The sequence below is a fragment of the Vidua chalybeata genome, chromosome 5 (assembly GCF_026979565.1).
Source record: "Vidua chalybeata isolate OUT-0048 chromosome 5, bVidCha1 merged haplotype, whole genome shotgun sequence".
Lineage (NCBI taxonomy): Eukaryota > Metazoa > Chordata > Aves > Passeriformes > Viduidae > Vidua > Vidua chalybeata.
This window is the reverse complement of record NC_071534.1, coordinates 774,596-799,223: the sequence shown is the minus strand read 5'-3', so window position 1 is coordinate 799,223 and position 24,628 is coordinate 774,596. Positions and strand designations below refer to the sequence as shown.

At 41.0% G+C, this 24,628-nt stretch overlaps 1 protein-coding gene across 5 annotated transcripts in view; it reads left to right on the top strand.

Moving 5' to 3' along the window:
• Positions 1-24,628, top strand: part of EPS8 (epidermal growth factor receptor pathway substrate 8) — a 125,322-nt gene that overhangs the window by 74,443 nt on the left and 26,251 nt on the right. For all 5 annotated transcript variants that reach the window (XM_053943500.1, XM_053943497.1, XM_053943501.1 and 2 more), the window contains exons 4-14: positions 676-749; positions 9,568-9,635; positions 11,568-11,729; positions 11,928-12,077; positions 14,339-14,421; positions 16,409-16,545; positions 18,590-18,663; positions 19,703-19,829; positions 20,185-20,273; positions 22,509-22,583; positions 23,182-23,330. In XM_053943500.1, the coding sequence (XP_053799475.1) occupies positions 676-749; positions 9,568-9,635; positions 11,568-11,729; positions 11,928-12,077; positions 14,339-14,421; positions 16,409-16,545; positions 18,590-18,663; positions 19,703-19,829; positions 20,185-20,273; positions 22,509-22,583; positions 23,182-23,330 (1,188 nt within the window). The remainder of the gene's footprint in view (positions 1-675; positions 750-9,567; positions 9,636-11,567; positions 11,730-11,927; positions 12,078-14,338; positions 14,422-16,408; positions 16,546-18,589; positions 18,664-19,702; positions 19,830-20,184; positions 20,274-22,508; positions 22,584-23,181; positions 23,331-24,628) is intronic.

Sequence of the window (24,628 nt, the reverse complement as noted above, 5' to 3'; positions counted from 1 at the left end):
CCATCTGTGAGAACAGACTGTTTCCCACTAAAGAGAACTGAGCAACTGCTACCTGAAAGTGTTACCTTGCCTAAGATAAGAAGGTGATCCCTGTGTCAGGGCCCTCACAACACTAATGAGAATTTACCCCTCTGATGCCAAGGAACTCCTGCATGGAGCAGGATATCTGTGGTGTCTTTTGCTTCTCATGCTGTTGTCCCTGTAAGGTGAACTCAAATATCACTCATTCTTGAAACACTTGTAGTCATATTACCTTTTGATTTGTGTAAGACAACGGCAGTAATTTTAAGATTTTCATTAAATGCAGTGAAAATTGTTAAAAGCAATCAACACTTGTGTATGGAGGAAAAAAAAAAAAACCCAAATCCTACCCAATTCTTTGGCATTGTCATCATTATTATTGTTATTATTAGAGTTGTGCAGTGAAGCTTGTTACTGGAGTTAAGGTGGTATTTATAAGTTGTGCATGATGTTGTGTTAATGCAACAAAAGAGAGCTCAGAAAGGTCTCCAGCCCAGTGAAACATTCTCCCTCATCTTCGTGGTGTGGAGCAAATACCCAGTATCATTCCCTCTGTTACTGATGCTGTGGGTATGTGCAGTAAGGGGAGGGGGATTTTTTCAGTGCCTGCCAAATGCATCTACACAGAAGATAACCAGAAATCTTTTCTTCCAGTGGCTATGGCTCCCCAACCTTTGCTCAGGCAGAGAGGGAACAGAATTCAAGAACAAGTGCAAAAGCTCTCTATGGTAAGGTGCCAAAAACTCTCTAAATTTCTGTGCTAAATTGCTGTTTAAGTAGTGATTGTGATGTGGTGGTGGAAGCATTTTACACGTTAATCTGGAAGTGTATGTACGTACACATGGGTGTGTCTGTCAACTGAACTAAAAAACAAAGTGGTTTTATTCCTACTAAAGCTAACTAGAAAATGCTGAGTTTACTAAGCAGAAAGGTCCCACCTGCTCATTTTTCAGGCAGCATTCATCACAAAACTCAGAGTGATCCTATAGCTAAGTTATGCACCAGGGAGAAGGCATTCAAGGGTTTTGCTGTGCTTAAACCCTTGTGGGGTTTTATTTCTCCTGTGCCTCCCCAACTTCATCCCCTGCTAGCAGAAAAGGCACTTCCAGTGTTGTTCTTCTTTGACACGAGGATTTAATGGGAATTAGAGTTGGTGTGGCAGATTTGGAGTCCTGCTTGGCGTGCTGTTTTCAGCAGGCTCTGTCAGACGTGATGGTGCAAATGCCTGAACGCTGTTGCGCTCACCAGCTACAAATGCTGGTGTTTGTCTTGGCTGTACACACTGCTCTGCAGGCTAACACCAAATCTCTGTGCAGGAGAAATGTAGTCGTGCTGCTTGCCAGCCAAATTGCACCATTTTCAGGTTCTCCTCCTCCACTGTGAATACATGCCACTGACAGCTGAGCTGGTGATGGAAATAGCAACGGCGAGGCTGTGAGGAGTTCTCTTTGTAAATCTGTGCCTGTTGCTAAATGCTCTTTTGGAAGTCAGTGTGACTGGTGAGACTGGAAGGACAGGGCTTCCCCTGAGACCCTGGCCCTGTGCTGGACCCCTCAGATTCAGCCAGCTCTCCCTCTGTGCATCTGCCACTCTTCTGCAGGTTAACCAGCTGGGGAGTCAGAGAGCAGGGCTAGTAACTGCAGCATGCCAAGCAGAAATCTTCTCTCCCTCCTGTTTTGGGTGGAGTGGTGGCTGGGAGGGAGCTCAGAGCTTAGGGGAGTGATGGCAGCCTGCTTTAGAGTCTTAGAATCATTTCAGGTTGCAAAAGACCTTTAGGATCACCGAGTCCAAGTGTTAACCCATGCTGCCAAGCCCACCACTGAGCCATGTCCCTAAGTGCCTCACAAACACATCTTCTCAACACCTCCAGGGACTGTGACCCAGCCATTTCCCTGGGCAGCTGTTCCAGTGCTTGGTAGCACCTTTTGGTGAAAGCATTTTTCCTAATATTCAACCTAAACGTGGTACTGCCTGTGAATCATTCTAAGTTCAAATTTACTTTTAGTGCTGTGCTGCAAAAGTCAGTTTCTGAAGGCAGTCAGTGCTGAAGGCAGGAACCAAAACTGAGGAAAATTCTGAGCTGATCATTTTAAAGCGTGATTTCTGCATCCTGTATGGGTTCACTCAACAAGCTGATTGCAAGTGTTGACAGAAATAGTAGGTGGCAACAGAAACCAACGAGAGACATTGCAAAAAACTCAGCAGATTATTTCTTTATGACAGTGCTGTGATTCCTTTTTCATTTTATGTCATCATCATAATTTTTCAGGAGTGTATGGTTTGGACAGTGGGGCAGTATCAGTGTCTTAACTGTGTCCTTTAATCTTTGTGGGCTTTTACAATGTCTCTCTGAGCCTTTTCATATCAGACACTGTGGGATGTTCATGTGTCAGGAGAAGATGGGCACAAGTGAGTAAATTTCATGTGTATAATGGTATTTTTTTACTTCCAAAGTACTTAGCTGAACTCAGGTACTAATGGAAAACATTTGCCATGAAACTGCTGCGTGGTGGTTCCTGTAAAGTGAAATGTTGTCCTTGGTTCACTTGTGCTGCTGTAGATGTATCACAAAATGATAGCTGCAGTTGCCAGGAGCTGAATGAAATAGAAGGATCAGTTATTTTGGAACTCCAAGTGGATATGTATTGGCACAACTAGAGTTTGCACATTTTACTACTTCTGCTCTGGTTTTTATACATAAAGAAGTAGGGTGTTGCTATCACCACATATATGAGCTGGAGAAAAAAAAAAGGAAAACACCTAAAATCTTTCTTAAATTCAGGGCAATTTTTCTAATTTTTAGCAGCAAAGTTACTATTCTGCTGCATCCCATGTTCCTCTTCTTCCTTTGTGCTGTTAAATTTTTTGTGCATACTCTCCCAAATGGGCTGAAAAGCAGCTGAGTGATATTGGAATTGTTAAACAGTGTTGAAAATGCTCATTACAAAGTATTTTATTTATAATTAATAACCAAGATATTTTATTTGAGATTACTGAGTCTGAAATCCTATAAAGCAGGAGGAAGCTGTCTTAGCTTTCTTTTTATGTTTTGTTGTGTACATATATTTTAAATGTATGTAAGCTATTTAGGTTAATAAAGAAAACTCATGTGTTTAATAGATTCACTTAGACTGGAAAGAAAATATGTAATTTGACTGTAAAAACAAAATGGACCGTGGTGGTTTTTTTTTTTAAATTTTACTAAAATGGAACAACGTGACATCAGCAGCACATTTTTCTTGTTCCTTTCCTTGGAAAACTTGAGGGTCAGTTGGACTGAGCCACCTGTCCCTGACTATCAACAGGTGAAATGGTGCCTGGGCCCCTCAGTGACTACTTGATATTGAACTCAGTTTCTTCCCAGCACTGTAAAGACTAAATAATAATAAAATTAACAATACTACTACTACTACTAATAGTAATAATGCTAATAATAATAATTATTATTATCATTACTATAATTATTACTGCTTATTACTGTTTGTTGTTATATGTGTGCATGTTTATGTCCTGGCGTATATGTAGGTGTGTTTGTGTCCTGGCATGCAGTTTATGGCTTTGATGCCATTGCTGAGGTGATTCATGACTATTCAGCCCTTCAGCCCCCACACAGGAGGCTGGCCATGGTGCTTGGGAAAGGAGGCTGCAATATTATCGGTGTTACCAAGAGTTCAGCTCAAAGCCAGACCGGAGCCATCACTATCTCTAACGTGCCTGTCTGACAGTGAAAACTTCCTTGCAATTGCCTTTTTTCCTGTGTCAAATAATGCCTTTGTTTTCACTCCTTTCCTTCCCTAAATGAGCTGTTTTCTATTTGCGTGACAAATCTCTCTCTGAACCGGAGGGAAGGTGCTCTCTGCACGTTTTTTACGGGGTTTATTTCACCGTTTGCTTCCTGCTCTCTCCATCTGCAATGGGTTTTGGCTCCTGCAGTCATCTGTTGCTCTAGCACTGGCTCCTCCATCTGCCCTGAGCAGTTCTGCCTGTGGGGAGAGGAGCAGCAGTCCCGGGGCTGTGCTGGGGCTTTGCCAGCCACTGGCCCAGCGTGGAGCAGCCTCCTTCCTCGGCAGGGATGGACCAGGAGCTCCAAACTGTCAGAGTATTGCACGGCACGCAGCTGAAAGACGATGCTAAAATTGTCTCACAGTGCATTAGGAAAGTCTGAGCGCTTTGTGCACTGAGCTTATACTCTCGTGGCTGGGATTTGGGGCTGGAAGAGAAATTGCCTGTGTGTTTTTGCACTGCTCATATGCCTCCTGCACAGCAAGAGTTGCAGTGTAACAAATTCAAGGAAACCTCAAGCAGCTCACAGGTAAATGAGTCCACTGGAAGAAGCCATCCACGTAACATCCTTGTAGCATTTTGGCTCTCAAATTAATTTGTCTATTGACTTCTAAACAGCACGCTTCCTTTGAGAGCAGTTCCACACAGCCAGCAGAGAGAAGCTCCTGGCATCACTCCTGAAAGTGATAGTGTTTGCTCCCCTGAAGAGGAAATGTGTTTTGAACTCGAGTTCTGACCTTTGTCCCTGGATGTTTAGGTCACGTTTCCTGCACTTTGCTCTGCCTCAAGCTGATTTTTTTTTTTTCTGGTTACGCCGCAATTTATTCTTAAAGGGTATCAGCAATCAGTCCAATGCAGGTAGACGGTAGTAAATTCAGTATTGGGCTTTTCTGCTTGATGATGTGTAGAAATATTTTATGCTGTCACCCCAGGATTCTTAGGACAGATTTTGGGGGAGACTCTCAATCCATGTGCACGTGGATTGCCATCGGATTTCAGAGCAATCTGCAGTCCTGTTGATCTGTGTCATGTACGGGCTGGTAGAGTTTTTGATGTGGCTGAAAGTCTTTGGTTAAAAGGTTGCTTTTTGTTTTCTGGTGTTTTGGGTGCTTTCAAAAATGAAAATAAAACCAGTGGCTTTCAACCTCTGTTTGAAAACAGAAACATGGTCTGTTCCTGATGATGGATGAATTCAATAATTCCACAAAACATGAATTGCAGCAACATCTGTCCACATCACACATCAGGAAGAGAACTGGTTTCTGTGGATCAATGTTCCTGTTCCTCTGGAAACTTTAGTAGCTAGTAGAACTTACATTCATTTCTCCCATAAGAGAAATGCTGTGCTGCCTTTCCCTTTATTACCTTTGTGTTGTGAGAGATTTTATTTTAATCAAATTCTTCTGGGTTGTATTTGCTATAGATTGTGATTAAGAATTTGACTTAAGTGTCTTCTGCCATGATCCTCTGTCATTTTTTTTTATTTTTATTTTACCAAAGGAAAAATCCTTTATCTAAATGGTGTGCAGCATACCAGCAGAGTTTGAGCTAACCTGTTATTAAGGCTGCACTGTACTTTAAGTGGTGGATGTAAGAGCTGCAATGAGTATACAGGAAAAAAACTCAGTAATTTTGATAGTTTTATTCATCTTCTGATAGTTTTTTGCATCATATCTGTTGTGGTATTTCACTTCAGCTTCAATAGCATCTTCATGCATGAAGGGACCTCTGAGAGGCTGAGATTGTTTGGGAGGATTAGGAGAGTGAAACAGAGCACACAGAACATTATTTTGTGTCAGGGGTTGACCCCAGCCAGCAACTGAGGACCTCCCCATTTGCTTGCTCATTCCCCATCTCCTCTCTGCAGCAGAACAGGGGGGAGAATTGGAAGAGAAAAAGCAAGAAAGAAACCTGATGGATCAAGGTAAAGATGGCTTAATAGGTGAAGGAAAGAACAGGAGGAAAAAGGACTGAATTGCACAAAGGGATTTACTCACAGCCTTCCATGAGCAGAGCAATGGCCAGACTACCTGGGCAAGGAGTCTTTGGAAAGACCACCTGCCAGTTTTATTGCTGAGCAAGGATATTTAACAGTGTGGAATATCCTGAGGGTCAGCTGTCCCAGCTGGGTCCCCTCTCAGCCTCTTGTGCACCCCCAGCCCACAAGCTGGGGCAGCAGAACAAGAAATAGAGAAGACATTGGCACCCCTCAGCCACAGCTAAAATATCCCCACGTTATCAGATGCAAAATCATCTCCATCCTAGCCAGACCCACTGCATTCAGCACATCAGCAAATTCTGGTGCTCGTTTTCAATAGCAGAGCGTGTGTCACTTGCATTTGAAGTTTGTGTGGTAAGTTAAGATTTCTGTAAAAGCAGTCAGATCAATATTGATAGGTAATCTCTCACTTTGATATGTGAAATGTTGAGAGATGGAAGCTGCATTTCCTGAAGAATGGCAATGGCCACCTCTGTAGGAAAAGAAAAAGTTTTATACAGATGAAAAAATCAGTGAGAATCACCAGCTGGGATCTCTCTGCCCGGGAAATGGAAACACAGAGGTGCTGTAGGAAGGAGCAGCAGTCCCTTGTGTCATCTGGACAGAGAACAGATTTGCAGGCCCTTATCAGCTTTTCCAGGAGCTCAAGGCAGCAGAGCACTTCAGCAGGAGGGGGTGCAAAAGAGTTTGAGTCCTTTCTGATGGCAAGGTGAGAACTTTGGAGGGTTGTAGGTGGAATCTGGGACAGGAGCCAAGCACTAGGAGAAAGCAGAGCTTGAAGATTCCTTTTGAGGTGCTGGCAAAAGCCATGGGTCAGGGAATGCATTTTAGCTGCCAGTCTTTTAATTTCCTTTCCTTTTTCTTTTTTTTTTTTTTTTTTTCTTCTTCTTTCTTTGTGTTCTGTTCATATTATCGGGGGGACTGTTCTTCCTTCAGTGTGATTCCTGCCAGGCAGTCACAAAAACCATGTCTCAGGGAAAGGAGACCCACTTATGAACCATTGGCTTGTAAAAGGTTTGAAAAACAAAAGCTGAAGACAAACCCTTCCAACAATGGAAGAATTTTGCCTGATGCCAGGATTGATGCTAGAAGATGTATTTGATGGGTGAATAATTTCAGGGTGCAGCTGTAGTATCCACCTCCAGATCCTCTATAGTTGTTTCAGTCCCAACTGAAATGTTCTGTTCTGCTCTAAATGGTAACTTGGGTCTCCAGCAGGTTCTAATTCTCATTCTACCTGCCTTAAAGAAATAAATCTGTAAATATGAATTGCTCTCAGTGTGGACTCTCAGTTGTTGTTTCCCTACTTTTTGTTTATTAACACAGACATTGATTGACTTTTGTTAAATGTAAGTTCTATTGAAGTTGTTGTTAACTACAATGTAATAGTAACAAGAACTTTAATAAAATTTACATTTAATCTCACTATGGCAGTGTGTGTTGAGCACCTTTCCATCCTGTCTGGCTGGGAGTGTCGTGCTGCTCTGTGGAAGAGAGCTGTTAATCCGTGCTGCAAATGGTTTTGAAATCCCTGCCTTAACACAGAAGCAGAATAAGGAGCCTCCTGCAAATCTACTCTCTGCTTTTTACTTTGGAGCTTCTGCATATATCAGACTTTCTTTGTTTATTTCGAGCAGCTCCAACTGTTACTGTTTGCAGCATTTACAAATTTTACAGTGGATGTAAAATGCTCGTTTGATGCTTCTTTAATTCAATAGCACAAAACTTACATTTTTGCTCACCTCAAAGAAGACAACACTCAAAACTGATTATTTGGTGCATTGTTATTGAAACAAGTAATTTTTTTGTTTCTGTTGTTTTGTTAAAAGCATATATTCTTTCTTACTGGACAGTATTTAAGTATCATTTACAGTCCTCAGCAGAAGACTGCTAACTGATCCCCTTAGAGATGCAAATAATTCTATGGGATTAAACTAGATGCTGCTTTTTAATCCCCTTGTTTTATTAGGAACAGATGGACTTTACTTCTTCAGATCATCGTCCAAACAAAAAAAGAAAGGTAGCAAACCAGACAGCACTGCTTTACTGGCTGTGTCGTTGGGGTGTGCATGTGTGTGTGCTGTGGTTAAAAAGACAAGCAACTGCAAAAATCATTTCAGTCACATGCTGCAAAAGCAGAAATAGTGGATACAGATGGAACGACCAAGGTTGATCCTCTGCCCTGGGATTTCAGAATAATGCACAATGAAAGCAAGATATCTATTTTGAAATATTCACACACCTGGCTAAAATTTCTGATGATTTGTGGTGTCCTTGGATTTGACTGTTTGCTGTGCACAATTTTCTTGCTAAAGCAAACTGAGCTGTGCAGGATTAGGATGGCTCTGCTGCCTGAGTGGCATTTGTCACCGTGGGAGGGGGGCTTCAAGCCAGCGCTCTATCTCAGAAACTTGTTTGTTGTGAAAATCACTGAGAAGGGAGGAGATAATGGTGTGTTTATAAAATGTGACAAATGCTTCCACATTTGAAGCATTTGTGACCTCTGAAAATGAGGGCACTGCTGTCCTTGCACCTGGGATTCCTGTATGAAGGAGCCCTGGTCTCAGAAGAGACCTTTGTCGGGGGGCTCTTATGGACCCCTCACTGCAGATCTCTGTATGTCACAGATCATATGCTTCATGGTATTTAGAATTTCTATTTCTTTTGCAAAAAGTAACTTGACCTTCCTGTCAACAAAATCACTTTTATTTTACTTCCAAAGACTCCAAGTGTGATGAAATTTATGTATTTCCTCTGTACGTTTTGTATTTTCATCATATGAAAAAAAAATCAAACCACCTATGTTACTTGATGATCAGAAATCGAGATTTTTAATGAAATACAGAAAAAAAATTACCTATTCCAGAGTTTCCCTAGGCCTCTCCTGGCCATGTCATCTACTGACTTTTTCACAACAAAGCTCCTGGTGTTCCAGATCAGGCACTAAAGTGGCTGTAGTGGAAAAAAAACCCAAACTTCCAAATGTTGCATTCAATTTTCTTTTCCACTAGAGTTGAAAAGTGTTCTTCAGTATTCATCTAAATTCATTATTTTGTGGCGTGGGTGTGTGTTGTGTCTTCATCTTGCTTTTTCCCCTTCCTTCCTCTCCTGGTTTAACATGAATCTATTGAACAGAGTGAAAGGCACATAATGTTTCTGGTTTTGCAGCATTGTGTTTTGTTAGCTGGAAAATATTCCTGTTTCGAGATATTTTGGTGTGTTTATGTACATTTCCATGCCTATTTCTACATTAGCAATTCAATGAATTGCACACTTTATGAAGAAATGAAGTCAGGTCTTTTTTTGTGTGTGCCTTTGTCGTCTTGCAGATTTAGCATGAGAATTATTTGTATATATCAGGAAATACTTTTGCTTTCAAGGATGCTCATACAGATACAGTGAGCCCAGTGCTCGTTATCATACTGCTGCTACAGTGGCAAGCCAAAGACTTCAATAATCAGCTTTCCCAAGGCAGTGTTTCCAGTCAGAGCACTGCTCCCCTCCAGTGTCCTGACCCACTGGATGAGATAAGTGGCTTTTTTGGGCACCCACCAGCTCTCTGTTAACAATGCTGACGTAAAAATGGTCCTTGTGCTGGACCATGCGGGGGTGGAGGTCTTTTCTGCTGAAATACAGAAACTAACCACAGCTTATCTTCTCTTCTCATGTATACAACTTGTCCAAAGTGTCTCTGAGAAGCAGTCAAGACAAGGATAAGGCACTGTTATGTTAATAATTATTCTTTCTTTTCCTCCCATCTGCAGAACAAAGAAAGAATTATGCACGAGACAGTGTCAGCAGCATATCTGAAACATCACAGTACCACGTGGAGGTGAGATGAGAGGGATACACCAATTGCAGCTCTCAGTTACATGTGGTTATTTTTGCCTACATGGGTTTTTTGAGGATATATAAGCTTGAAGGCAAGATATCTTCCAAAATATCCCGCCAGCCTGGGGTCCCTTCAGAGCAGATTACACTGAAATGTCTCAAATTCTGTAGCTTTGCCATAATGAGCTGAAATCTGGATGTGGAAGGATGCAAGCAAAGCCGTGTGTGGCTTGGCAGACAGACAGGACTTCTCAACGGGCCATCAGTTCCACACCTTGTGCTGCCCTGTCTCTGAACCTGGCTCCTTGCAAAGATGAGGCAGAGCTGAACAACGCTGTGCTGCTGGCAAGGCACGCTGGGTGATATTTAAAGCTAATGCTCTGATCAGATGGAATCAGCAGAGGTGTTGGAATATTCATAAAGTGCTGAGCCTTAACCCCTCAAAGCCCCAGTGGTCGGGCACGTGGTGGTTAAACACGTTCTGCCTGCACAGTCTTCCCCCGTGTGAAGAGCAAAGTGTGTGATTTGCTGTCCTAAGCTGCTTTGCAGAATTACTGCGTGCTGCTCTCGTATTTAAAATATTCAGCAGGGTAAGCCTGAGTGCCTGCTTGTAGCCTGTTAAGCACTTTTGAATGCACTGCCTCCTTTTGTAGCCTTGCTTTGGCTTAAACTTTCTCCTGCTGCCATCAGACCACTGTCAGGGGTTAAGCCGAGTCCTGCAAACACCACAGAGTCTCAGCTCCTTTTGCTGGGCTTTAAATCATCTGTGAATTGTGAGGTCATATGCAGAAGACTCCTGATTTCAGGTGCTTCAGTCCTACAGTCAGCTTGCAAGTGAATACATGTGTTGTTCTAATTGCCTGTCTATTTTGTGTGCTTTCTTCATAACAGTTTTGGTCCTGCACTGGCACAGCAATTAGTACTTGCATTGAGAATTGTAAACATTCCTGGGTAAACAGCCAGTGCAGAGTTTGTTTCACTTTACTTCTTTTAAATACTTTGATTATATGCAGCTTACACCTACTTTCTTCTCTGTAATTGCCATGTGCTGTTATCCTGTAATAGAAGAAAACAGAGTTAATCCTTTTTTGTTATTTTTATTTTTAAAAGTTATTTAAACAGAAGCAGATATGCAGGCATACATTAAATGTGGTTCAGCTTGAATGAGTGTTACCAGATCTTCAATTAGAATATGAAGGTGGATTTATGCCTGAACAAAATGAAATAATTTTGTGGGTTTTCTTGCACAATTGGCATGCTGAAGGAGACATTGCCACAGCCATAATGACAGGGGAGCTAGCTGAGGTGATGTTTGTGAGGTACTGTTTAGTTTCCAGGCCATTAATTGAATCTGGAGAATATTCCAAGCTGATGGTGAGCAAAAGTTGATTCTGTGCTGCACAAAAAAGTGACCAGCCCGTCCATAAGGTATCCCAGTCAGATGCAAGCCCATCCTGGTTGCCACCAGCAGGCTGCTGGCAGCTCTGGAAGAGATGAGGACACTCCAGGTCAGGGTGGTGGTGGAGCTACATTGGCAGGGAGCTTCTGGGAAGCTTCTGCTGGCACCTCCTGAATTCAGCTTGCCAAGAGAGACAGCTTTTCACTCCTCTAAAGCTAGTTAAAACTCGTGCTTTAATTCTAGCTTTGATACCTGGAGGATGTCAGAATGTGCCTTCAAGTCCCCCTGCTTACAGTAGCAAGGAAATGACAGTGGGTGCCAAAAAGCAAGCCACAAAAATAAGTTGACTTAAAATGACATTGTGGACTAAATATCCTTCCTCATGTCCTAGAGGTGGGCTCTGTCATATACAAGGGCACTTTTACTCATGAATAATTTGCATTGCTACTTCCTGACAATTTAAATACTGGCACTCCTGAACAATAGGGAAAATTGCAATCATAATTTCTTTTAAATGTACATCTTACTCACCAGCACTTGACCACCTTTGTTCTGGACCGAAAAGAGGCGATGATTACAGTGGATGATGGAATAAGGAAGCTGAAATTGTTGGATGCCAAAGGCAAAGTGTGGACTCAAGACATGATTCTTCAAGTGGATGACAAAGCTGTCAGTTTGGTGGACTTGGAATCAAAGGTAGGCTCTGTGAGTGACAGTCTCATTTTCAGAGAGAGAGAAAAAGGCAGCGAGCAGGAAAACGATGTATGTGAGACTGAGGATTTTAATTAGCTTATTATCACTTTCCCTTTTTAGCTCCTGCAGTTTTTCTGAGATCAGGACACTGTATAGTAAGGTGGCACTTTGTGTTTTCTTCTTTTTTTCCACTTCTGACAGAATGAACTGGAGAATTTTCCTTTGAGCACAATTCAGCATTGCCAAGCTGTGATGAATGCATGCAACTACAATTCAATTCTTGCATTAATATGTAAAGAACCAACCCAAAACAAGCCTGATTTGCATCTTTTCCAGTGTGATGAAATTAAGGTAAGATAACAGTGGAGATCTCCTTTGGCTTATTTGAATAGGGAAGATTGTATGAATTGGCCAGTACAGTGGATAAAGACAAATGAGCTGATTCATAGAAAATAATTCTTTACTTTTATTCTTGTAAATATGCTGTAAGTTTAATCCACTTATGATATCAGCACTATTTATAGTATGTTAGCAAATGTGGGGCACTATGTATTGCAAAGGAGCAATCTAATATCTAAGCTGAATCCTTAGTGCATGCTCAAATATGTCTTTACTGTAAATATTGGTTCTTGGACTCTATAGCTGCTAATTTGGGTTTGCAAATGTATAAAGCTCTGGAAAATGTCTATGGTTTGCCTTCACACTTCTGAAAAAAGTGGTGTAAAATAATTTATCTCAAGTTTATTTTATAATCTGCAAAGAGCTCATCTGAACCCTGAGTCTTGCCTACTCTTTCTGCTCTTTTTGTCACTGAGCAATTAAACATTCTCTACATTCTCACCTCTCTGCATCTCTGCTGGAGAGATCTGGAAAGGGAAAATATTCCTTGCAGGAGGGGCAAAACAAGGAAAGAGATTGCTTGTCTCTGATGAAAATATTGCCTTCAAGTGGAAATTATTTTTTTTAATGTATTCTGCAACATTTCTTTATTTCTGAGGTCATAAATTTTAATTCTGTTAGTAATTCTCTGTAATTCCAGTTCATAATTTCATGGGGATTTCTTAATTCCTTTGTAGTAGTTTGTATTATTGTCTTGAAACAACAGGCAGTTAATCACACTGTGCAGCAGTTTTGGAATTAGCATGGTGAGAATGGAGTGAGGATGATTAGTTATTGTGTGATTTGTTGCACAGAATTTGCTGCTTTAAAGGAGAGAGGGATCCTGTCAGAAGTTCAGGGGGTATTGTGTTAAATATTGCAGGGATCCCCCTTGAGCTGTGTTTGCACCCAGTTTCTCAATGTGTGGAGTTGGTCTCTTTTCATTTTTGCAGTTGTTCCTCTGTGTAGATATAAAAGTGTAAAGTACACAAGCATGACTTGGAACTCCAGTATCTCCCTTAGTTCTGAAGTATTGTTTGATTCTGTGGCCATACCCTGGGTTTCTTTCCTTCCCCATGAAACTTTTCTGGTTTTGAAAGTTTAGGTCTTTCTCTGTTGGCTTTTCCCTGTTTTTTGTTTTTCGAATTTACAAGCAACTCCAGGAGCCTCTGCAATAAAAATAGTTAAAATCAATACTATCTGGGGCATTCTGACATTTTATAAACAACAAAAAAAATTAAATAGTAAATACCAAGAGTGTTGGATTAATGGACTTCTGGGTTTAAGTTCCCCTGGTCCCCTAAAGGTTTTTTCTATTAATTCTGTAACCCTAGTTTCCTAACTATTCTGTAGTGCAGTCCATTATAGCCTGAAACGTCCTGTAATCCCCTTGAATCCTAAATTCAACAATGTCTTCTGGTCCTAGCAGAAGTCACAAATTCCTCCCAGAAAGGTACACACTTCTGCATGGTGAGGGTACTAGGAAAGACATGGTGCTTGCAGAGTGAGCCAGACACTGACAGATTTGGGCTTTGACAGCCTTTGTAGGAAATTAATTTGTCAGCTGAAGACATGTAACAGAGCATTCTAAATCCTGTGAGAAGCCGTGACCTATTTAATGCAAGGTCTATTAAAATAATGCTTTAGACATGCATCAAAATTTCACTTGTGGGGCCACTGGTGGAGGCAGACTGCAGTTGTGGAGTAGCAGGAAACACAGATGAGGGAATCTTCTGAAAAATTCATCTTCTGCCACACCAAAGAGAAATTGGAGGCTGTCATTATTTCTGAAAGGAAATTGAATCATGACAAGTTACTTTCTTAATGCTTATGCTGCTGCCATCTATAGTAGTTTTGCTGCTTCTGTATTTAGTAGGTTTTCTTTTTATAGTCTGAGACAAACAAAACACTTGAGACAACCAAAAATTACGTATGCAGGGGAAAAAAGTAGCTTATGCAATAGTGGTTGACTTGAGATAATGACAGCTGTTCAAGTTTGGTGTCTGGATTACTTACTTGTGTGATGATCATGCTTGAGGCTGGAGTAGTGACAAAAATACCCACTCCCAGATCTTACTCTGTTCTTTTTTTGGTTTATGCGTAAAATAATATTTCTGAGTGCTTTTAAATAAATGGGATTTGATCAGGTATTTTCTGCCTAAAGGTGAGATATTTATTTCAAAGATCTGGACACAGTAGCTAATTCCTGATGTTTGCTGCTCCTGTCTCCTTAGGCTACCCTTATTCATGAAGATATTGAAAGTGCAATCAGTGACAGCAAAAGTGGGAAACAAAAGAAGAGGCTTGAGACACTGAGGTAAAAATCCACCTCCTTGGCAGTGCATGGGATCATCAGATAGCCTGACAGCACTCAGAAGCTCTCCAGGTCTGCCTGCTGTCTTTTGGGGTGGCTTGAGCTTTTTTCCTTCTAGCTAATAACATACTTCCAAAGCCATGTGTATTAAAGCCATATCTTGCTTTAATAATTTTCTCATGTTCTGTCAATTTGTAGTGTCAGTCTTGCCTTTCCCAGTTCCACCTTAGTGATGGGAAAGGCTGAGATCAATTCCACTTGCCAGAGAATGGCATTGCATGTCTCAGTTCTGCATACGGGTCACGTAGTTCAGAATTTAAATCAAAACCAGAAATTCCCCATAACGCCAAGTAAATAATATTATGCTAAAAGGTTTTGGGATCTGAAGATGTTAAATGAAACAGCAGCTGAAGACTGAATAATCTTCCTGCCTGCCTGTTTAATGATGCTGAAGACTTCTTGTTTCCCTGGTAGCAAAATCTTCTCTGCCAGTTGGAAAATGTGAGGGAAAGAATCTGTTGGGTTCAGAGAAGATTAATACAGAAATGAGAGGTAGCAAAGAGAGGCATAAAAGCAAGGGCACAAATATATCAGATACTGAATGGTGATGGTAGTAACTTGTTAGAAATTCAGTGTGTAACTGATGCTGATAGTATCTCTCAATAATAATTGTGCTCAGGTAGAGAACTCTCTGCTGGACAAAAATTAAAATAATAGTTTTGGATACCTGTTAAATTCTGATGTGCAACTTACAAAGATTTCTTAGAGCAAGGGGCACTCCTAGAATAACAAGAGAGAACCTGAACCGTGTCCAACTCTATTTGCAGGTTTAAAATTCAATGAATAGACCTTAGCATTTGTGGGACTGTTGCAAACCAGGCATAAGCTCTAAGAGGCAATCCAGAGGGACTCAAACACACTGGACATGCTGGGAAACTAATGAGAATTAATTGGGAAAATAATGTAGGTCAATACATCTGTTGGGACAAATAACCTGAGACATCAATCTCGAGGGCTGTGAGGCCCAGAGGTCAAACGTGGGTGGCAGCTGGGTGCTGGCTGCTCCTTGCTGGCTCATGTGCCTGCTGGCTTTGGGGCACAGGGAGGGACACTCCTGCCTCTCTGGGGCTCTGATGAGTGAAGGGGGACTGCAGGCAGGAAAGGCAAAGGAAATGTTGTGGTTGTTGTTGTTGTCATTCACTGTTCAAAGACCAAACAACATTTGATGTTTTGTGGTCTTGCTGTTGAATGCTGTGAATGAGATGGGTTTATAAAAGGTGAATTTAAGGTGAAGATCTGGTTTTTAAATAGAGCTTTGGGGAAGGAGTGGGGGGATATATATGACAGGAGCTACTGTGATTTCTTTTTTTTTGTCTGTTGGTATCAACGGACTGCAGAATGAATTCAAAGGCCTCTTTCCTTACAGCATTTAAAACTACTCTAAGAACTGGAAAATTGCAGGTGGGAACATTGATATGTTTGTATTGAGAGAGGGTGAACAGGGCCCTGTTAGAAAACAAATCAGCCAGTGAACTTGGATTTGTTGGTAAGGTTTTAAGCAAAGGTGGTTGACAGCTGGCCAGATTTAGGGGACCTGATACTTGATTGGTGATGGCTGAGAGGTAGTTTCAAACCTTCCAATTTTCTCTCATACAAAAGACAAGTCCCACCCTTACAACTGCATGTGCTGGTAAAAATGCCACCTAATAAACCCGAGGCACTGAATGTATGTGTGTAAACTGGCAGGTCTCCTCATGTTCTTTGGCACTGCCTGGGGACTTCCCAGGTGACGAAGATTTGCTAGCTCCCTGGAGGAGTGTGTTTCCTGCTGTGCTAAACACATTTTCACATCAGGCTCTGGCCATCGCCATCGCTGCTTGCTTGGCGAGCCCACAGCGTGGGCTCCTCCTTTCCTCTGACCAAGCACTGGGGAGCAGAACGTTTTTTTTTCCTTCCAGTGTCACTCGTGGGCTTTCTCCTGTCCTTCTAGAATGATCTCCAAAGCGGACAGTGCCATCCCCCCACCCCCACGGGCCCCTGCCCCCGTGCCCCCGGGGACCATCACGCAGGTGGACGTGCGGAGCCGCGTGGCAGCGTGGTCGGCGTGGGCCTCGGAGCAGGGCGACTGTGAGTATTCCCAGGGCATCCAGGAGCGGGTTGCTGTGGCCCTTGGGAGCAGCAGAAGGAATTCGGGAAGGCCACGCTCATGATGGCAGCGGCTGGGTGCAGGAGGGGCTGCACAAGTTCTGCCCTCGCTGCGAGCAGATTTTCCTGGTGGAGTTTTGTGGCAGGCACATTCCTCTCTCTCTCTCTCAGCATTTTTCATAGAGGAGCACAGAGAGAAGAAAGAGAAAACAATTTCTGTTTCTGCTCCTTGTTTTTCCCATGTGGAATGTGTTTGGAGAATTTTACCTGGGGTCATTGCTTGCTTGGATTCTGGTGAGGATTGTCAATCCAACCCACCTGTGGCTGGACTCTGAGAGGGGCACGAGCTGGGAGTTAGATATGGGAGTTAGAAAAGTAGGTTTGTAGTTTTAGTATCTTCTTTTTATATAGTATATTAATGTATCATAGCATAGTTATAATAAAGAAATCATTCAGCCTCCTGAACTGGAGCCAGACATCAGCATTTCTTCCCTCTGGGCTCACCTGCATTTTACACTAGAGTCTGAAATGCCCCGAGGCACTGCTGCCTGATGCGGGGACAAAGATCTCTCTGTCATAACCTGACTTGTCATTTCCTTGCATTTACCCATTTTCTGGGTTCCTGTTCAGAGCTGCTTTTGCTTGTGCTGGGTGTGGGCTCCAGATTTTGATCTGGGCTTTCTTGTGAAGGTGGTACCAGTAACACAGTAATCTAATGATGCTCTCCCCAGTATTAGGGCCAGATATTTCGGCCAATTAAAAAGTATAATCATGGATAAAAGGTGACTTGAGATCATCATTATTTATTTATATTATATTTATCTTTATAATGGCTGTTTTGGCTAATTAGTTTGTTGGTTTTATTTTTTTTAAAGCCTTAACTAGGAAATGCTGTAACTTTAATGTTCCTTAATGGGATGGATTTTTCTGTTGGATGGTCGTTTAAAAACATTTTGATGAGATTTGTTTAAAAATGAAAGTTCTTTAGAAAGAATAAGGTTCTTTCTATAAAACAGACTGAAAAGCTTAAGATGAAGCCTCTTTTAGTTTGCTTGGGTTCTTTTAATATCAGATATTAAGACTGTACCATTAAAAAACCTTGGATTCCTTTTAATTTTTGTTTTATTGAATGATATCTATATCACTTAACAAAGTACACAACTGTGCAAAGAAAACAACTACAAATATGTAGGGAAATCCGAAATGTTAAGAATTATTCAATCTATGTATCTACAGTATTACATATGTTTTGAGTAAACATATGTTTTGTTTGCTTGTTCTTCTGCTTGGGTTCTCACGTTAGAAAAGTTTCATTAGTTTGGTGTCTTGTCAGTCCAGTTGTGGGTGTGAGTTCCTGCAATTCCTTTTATTTCACTCAGGTGGATCTTTTCTAAAATGTGTTTACTGAAATCCCACCTGCTCACAAATGCAGTGCAGTACTTGGTGTGGGTTAAAAATGCAAAATTTATAATTCCTCAAAAAATTCACCCTTGTTATTTTCAAAAAGAGTCACTGACTCTGAGCGTTGTTATTTGGAAATGTCAGTTCTATCACATCATTCTCTCTTTCTGTGCTTCCAGACCTGGCGTCCCTTTTTGCTAATAACTTTTTACATGAGAATTGTCTTCAAAGCCACTGCACTCTTTCTTGCTTGCTTCTACTGGAGTAGCTTTCAGCATATTTTGCAAAATGGGATGATTCCTAATTGTGTTGTATTTATAAGCTGCCACTTTGAGTTGATTTTTTTCTTTTTAAATTTAAAGCCTGGTACCATACTTCTGCAGTTAACTTCATTTGTGCAGTTAAGTAGGTACAGAAGCTTGCTTTGTGAGCCTGGACAGGATCAGGCATTAAGGTACAAGATTTTCATCTTTGTGTGGAGTCCTTGCAAAGGGAATGGCAGAGTTTTGTCCATCTTTCTCTTAGAGTAGTGTACTTCAAACCATAAACAGTATAGAAATGATTATATACTAATATATTAATCCCACATTTATGCCTATCTTATCCTCTTCTTCACTGTTTGCAGATGAAAAGCACAGACAATACCACGAGCAGGAAGAAACAGCAGAGATGATAGCAGCCAGGATTGACAGAGATGTTGTAAGTGACAAGTGATGCTGCTTCATGTCTGTGAAACTTTGCAGCTCTCCTTTGTGGGAAGACTTTTCTCCACGTCGGATATTCAGTTCTGGAGAAAAGCTTTCCAAGCAGCCTCTGCTTGTTGTGGTAGATCTAAAATGAACAGGTGGCAGTTTCTTTCCTTTATATTCTTTTTTATAAAGGAAGAAAAACACACTGAATGTTGATGACAAGTTTTCTGCTGTGAAGAGCTGGAAATATAAATTATAATTTTTTAAGTAGACTATGTAAGGATAAAAAATTCCATCAATTTAGCAAGACTTGGATATGTGTAATACCTGGAAAATAAACATGGTCATTTCTGAAGACAGGTGGACCCTTTTTATTTACAACTTAAAGCATTCCTGCATATAAGCAACAATATCGGGCGTGTTCTATGGCGTATGCTGGATCAAATATTGCCCCATCTGTCCTTTGTAACTTTCTATTTCTCCACTCTGCTGTGGCCCTCAGCAACATCAGAGGGTCTTGGGAAAAGCATGTTGGGACCTGCTGGATTGGTGTCTTTGTGTTTTCCCCTGGGGGTACATTCATTCTTCTCCAGTTACTCTTTGAAATCAATTCTTCAAAGAGCACTTCTCCACAAACAGCAGAATTTGTAGAGAGCTTCACCAAATCACTCAATACTCAGTACTAAAGGAGATTGTGAAGTTATGGTCTTTATGAAAATGCTGTCCATTCAAATAATTACAATTTTCTTCATGTGCTCTCAGCAGGAATGTAACATGGAAATAAATTGTGTAATTGCAATCTGAGCTGAACTATCTTGTTACACATAATTTAAAAACTTCCAACAGGCCTACATTTTTAAAAAATTGAAATTTAAAACATTTTACAGGTATGTAAATTTAAAACCACAAGGAATCTAAATATGGAATATTCCAGCATGGACTTTGTTCCAAGGAAGCTATTGGTGTCTGGGAGTCTGGACATTTCAATTTCTGGAGTATTTCTGCTATAGATTCTGTAGAGAATCAGTTACTTTTCTTTTCTCTCACAGCAAATTCTGAACCATATTTTGGATGACATAGAGTATTTTGTTACCAAACTGCAAAAAGCTGCTGAAGCATTTGCTGAACTTTCAAAGAGGAAGAAAACTAAAAAAAGTAAAAAGAAAGGACCTGGAGGTAAGAGTTCGTACTGCATGTAGTTCTGTTTCTCTCAGGACCATTGGAGGGGCTAGGAAATGTCTTTTTGTGTGTTTTTTCTTAATCAGTGTAGCAATTTCCTCTCAATTTGAGCACAAAAGTTCCTATGCAGTATATGCTTAGAGGAAACCTATGAAAGCCATTTGCTTGAAGTCAGTGGGGATTGACTAATTAGAGATGTGACCACAGAATATGCTCCTGCCTTGGTTCTGTATTCACACAATTCTGTAAGATGGCAAATTTATTATGTATTTTGTTGTTTACTGTATCTGGAATACTTAAGGAAACTATATGCATATAAATGAGTGTATAAAAATCTCATTTTGTTCACCAGAGGGTGTTCTTACGCTCCGTGCAAAGCCACCACCTCCAGATGAATTTGTTGACTGCTTCCAAAAATTCAAGCATGGCTTCAATCTCCTGGTAAGTGATAGCAGCTAGTGGGTCTGAGATGGGGCCAGACCAGGGCTGCCACCTCTGGCCTTGGGATGCTGCTACTCAGGTTCTCTACACAATGACTAGATGAGCATATTTGGTGTTCAGCATCACTGTGTTTCTTCCTTTCCTGGTTCTTTAAAGCCTTTTACTTGGGAAATTTGATTTTGAGTCATGAAAGGCTCCCTAGGAAGGGCTCACAGCTCTGTTGTGCCTTTGCCAGCATCACCAGCTGTGGCCTTAATTTTATTTTATTCAGCCATGCCCATCAGACTCGCTGTGCTTGTTGCCATCATTCCCCAGGACATTCTGGCCTCAGAACGTTCCATCCAACAAATTGCTGTCTCTTTATAGGTTCTCAATAAGCAGAGATGATGATTCAAGAGCCTTCTGCTGGCATCTCCTCTTCTGCAAGTGGGAGTCTCCTATTCAAGGGAGGCAGCACGTGGGACACCCTCAAAGCCTTTGCTGTCAGACACTGACTGTCCCTGCACATGGCTGGGGAGGCTGTGCCAGTGGGGAAAAAACTGCTCTTGAATTCACTGAGGCAAATCAGCTTCTTTCATCCTCCTGGGGAATGAATTCTGATTGCAGGGCTGTAGGAAATACTGAGACATGTTAAAGATATAATTTAAAAAAAAAAAAAAAAAGGCTATATCAGTGTTGTGGTTCTGACAGGGATTGCTGTTTTGAGGGAGGATGAGTATCTTGAACATGCTCGTCCTTCTCAGTAAAAGATGTAATGTCCAGGGTTTTTTCCATTATTTTTTCTACATTCTGCATTTAAATTAGTTTTTTTACTCAAGAAGAAGCTGTGCATCTTTGAATCTTTCTCTTCTGTGCAGGAGAAGTCACAGCTCTTGTTTTGATGCTCAGCAGCATCTGGGACTGGGTTCTGGTGTTGCTTTTGAGAAGTTGTGCTGTGACAATGCTGGAACAATGCTTTACTTCAGCATCTTTGCAGGAACAACAAAAGCCTGAAATTTGTGTCTTAGGTCAGGCAAGGAGAACTGTATAAAATGAAGAATCTGGTTTAAAAAGAAAAGGGGTAGCTAGAAGAATAAAATCTTCAACTAGAATGGAAATTGCTTTAAAACCTCATGCTGGAAGCTTCTAGAAATGCCTACCATCTGTCAAAGAGCTTCAGATAGACTGGGACTGGCTTGTTATGGCTGAGGAGCAATGTATAGGAAGTTATGAGAAGCAAAAACACATCCTCCTCCTTGCTTCATTTGAGGGACAGTTGGATGTAAACGCAGAACAAGGGTAGCCAAAAGCAGTTTGAGGAGCAGATGGCAAGATGCAATAGAAACTACTACAACTCTTTAAAGCACAATTGGGCTTCTTATTTCTGGAGCCCACAAAGCCAATGGGTGATCAGTAGATAAAAGAAATTCTCCAAGAAGTTCTATCAGTGAATTTTAATGGTTTGGGAGTTTTAGAATTTTTTTTTTTTTTTTTTTAATGGTGGTGTTTTGTCATAGGTTGGATTTGATGATCTCGGAGGTTTTTCATAGAAATATCTTATTATAGCAGACAAAGTGGATAGATGAAGTTCACTATTGACAGATGTGATAGTCATGGACTGGCAAGGAAAAATCTCATATATAAAACAAATCAGAACAAAATGTTCATGTAATAGAGATTCCTGGGAGACAGACATTTGTGTTCAGTGTGATCAACCAAGGAAATGGTAAAAGCCATCAGGGAAAAAAAGACAACAGAACATTGTCAAAGAGCATCAATATGCCATTTTGTTACCTGGCCTGATGTTTTTGGCATTGTAGCAAAATTGAAGAAGGTCCAGGGTGGACAAGAATGCTTGAAGGAATTACTTCAGTTTGGGAAAAAACAGATTCAGGAATAATGTAATAAGTCTGTAAATGGTTACGAGCACTGGTAGAAAAAGTGAGTTGAGAAGGACAATTTAGTTTTATTTGGAGAGTTTGCAGAATACCAATGAAAGTGTCAGATTTCCAAAGGAGATGCTTCTTCACAAAGCATGTCATTTGGCTGTGGAACTTCCTGTTCTGCACAAGGAGTGCTGAAATATGCATGGACCCAGGAGCAACGGGATGGACGAGCACTTGCTCTTAGTGGGTGTGGCAGGCCAAGCACTGGGCTTGGGAGGACCTGAGCAGGGATGGCCATTCTTAAGTGAACTATTTATTGTCTTAACAGTCAAATGTTTCTTAAAATGTCCCATTTGTTTGATTCCTTCAGGCCAAGTTGAAGTTCCATATCCAAAATCCTAGTGCAGCTGATCTGGTTCATTTTCTCTTTACCCCACTACATATGGTAAGGTTTTATAGTTTTCTAAGTGTTTACCTTCAGAACTCTTGTATTTATATGCTCTGTAACCTTTTCAATGATAACAAGATTGAAATGTTGTGTCCCTGGACAATAAGTAACGAGAAATGTTTGTATCTCAGGATGAGGCTTTCTTTAGAAAATAATTTATATCCCTTTCTGCATATTTTCCCTTCTACTAAATCTTTTGTTTTAAGTCATCTTTAGCCTCACATTACACTTTGCCATTACAATTTTTAACTAGCAATAAAAAATTGAGGTTCCCTACATAATGCAGGAGGAGAGTTGGAACCTTATTTAATGGAAGTACGCGTGGCTTTGATCAGTAAAGCAAAAATAACATTGCCCAGAATGAACAAAAATGGTTGGTGACCAGAACAGCAGTTCTCCAGCAATAAGTAGTTTAGTTAATTTGTGTGACATCAAGACACACAGTTAGATTCTCAGAGGGGTTTTTACTTCTTGGTGTTGTTCTTTTGAGTAATGACTGTTTCCTAGCAGCGCTGTAGGTAAGATAAATTCACAGTCACTTCCTTGCTGCCAACGTGTTTGTGTGCTCCTGGTGTTGTTTTACCCTTGGATTTAGGTGGTACAGACGACAGGAGGTCCAGAGCTTGCCAGCACAGTGCTCAGCCCGCTGCTGACAAAGGACACCATAGACTTCCTGCGGTACACCGTCACCAGCGAGGAGGGGCAGCTCTGGCTGTCCCTGGGCGACTCATGGACCAAAGCCAGGTGAGGAAGGATTCTTCAGCTTTTAGAGAACGTCCTCTGAAATCGAGTTTATCGACGTGGTCTTATCCAGCCCCTGATAAATTCAGTGTTCCTTTGTTAGGATGTGGACTCTTGAGAACTGTTCTTTGAACGTTTTGGAAAGGAACTCCTTAGCTTCAGTGGGATTTGGGATCTCAAAGAGAGACAAAATTCATAGAGAATTTTTTTTTTTTTTTGGTCAGTGATATCCAGAGTATCTTTTTCTGAACTGTCCCTTGCATGTTTCCAGTTGTTTTTCACCATTATTTTTCCAGCCCATCTATCTGGACTTCATTAAAAAACAATTTGAAGATGCAATAAAGAGTGACAAAATTTTAAATAATAGCTACAAATGTCTGTTTTCAATTTCCAAAAATTATTTAAAGTTAAAAATTTGCAATGTCTTTACTTCTTTAAAAGCATCATAATGCTGAAAAAGTGTTTATAATTATAAAAATGTGTTTATTGACTCAACTGTGCCACATGTGCATACCTTATACATTGCATTTAATGGATTCACTGTTATGATTTATCTTAGCTGAAAGTTAACTTCTTTATGCATTTGTTGGGTTCAATTTCAAACTCTGTAGTTTGAAATTCAGTGAGTTGAACATGCAAAAGGAAAATCTTAAATTAACAAAGTGCATTTTGACTCTAATCTGTGGTAGATAAGTACATTTGATGATGATGAAGTAGGCAATCACTTGGGCTGGAAATGCAGCATGCTTTTTGTGTTTTTTCATCCTGCTCTTGAATTTCAGATTGGAACACAAATGTCTGCCAGATGGATTTTGTTTTTATTGGTTATTTTATTAATTATTTGCTTGATTGAAAGCTGTAGAGCGTAAGGAAGGCTGCATGGAAGGAGTGGAAATGGCCTCACAGCATTGGAGCCCCATGCAGGGAAAATGGATCACTGGGCAAAACAACAGGCTCCTTGTCTTGGGAACTACTCCATTTGTCTAGTCCATCCTGAAAAAAAGGGAAGGGGAAAGAGAAATAGCTGGTGCTGGGTAGTGAAGGATGAAGCACTTAAAATGTAGTTGCTTGATCTGTGCAGATTAGAATTGATGGTGAGATTGATGTCAGTATCCAGAGGTAGCCTGGGGTGGGATGCAGCAGGAGAAGGGAATGATAAAACCAGGGATTACTGACCAGGACCAGGCCTAACAGGCTTGGAATTGCTGACTGCTCATGTGACTGGCAGCATTTGTCCCTTGATTTTGGGCAGTGTCAGCAAGGAGCCTGTTAAAAGACTGTGATGTGCATTCCTGTTTCTG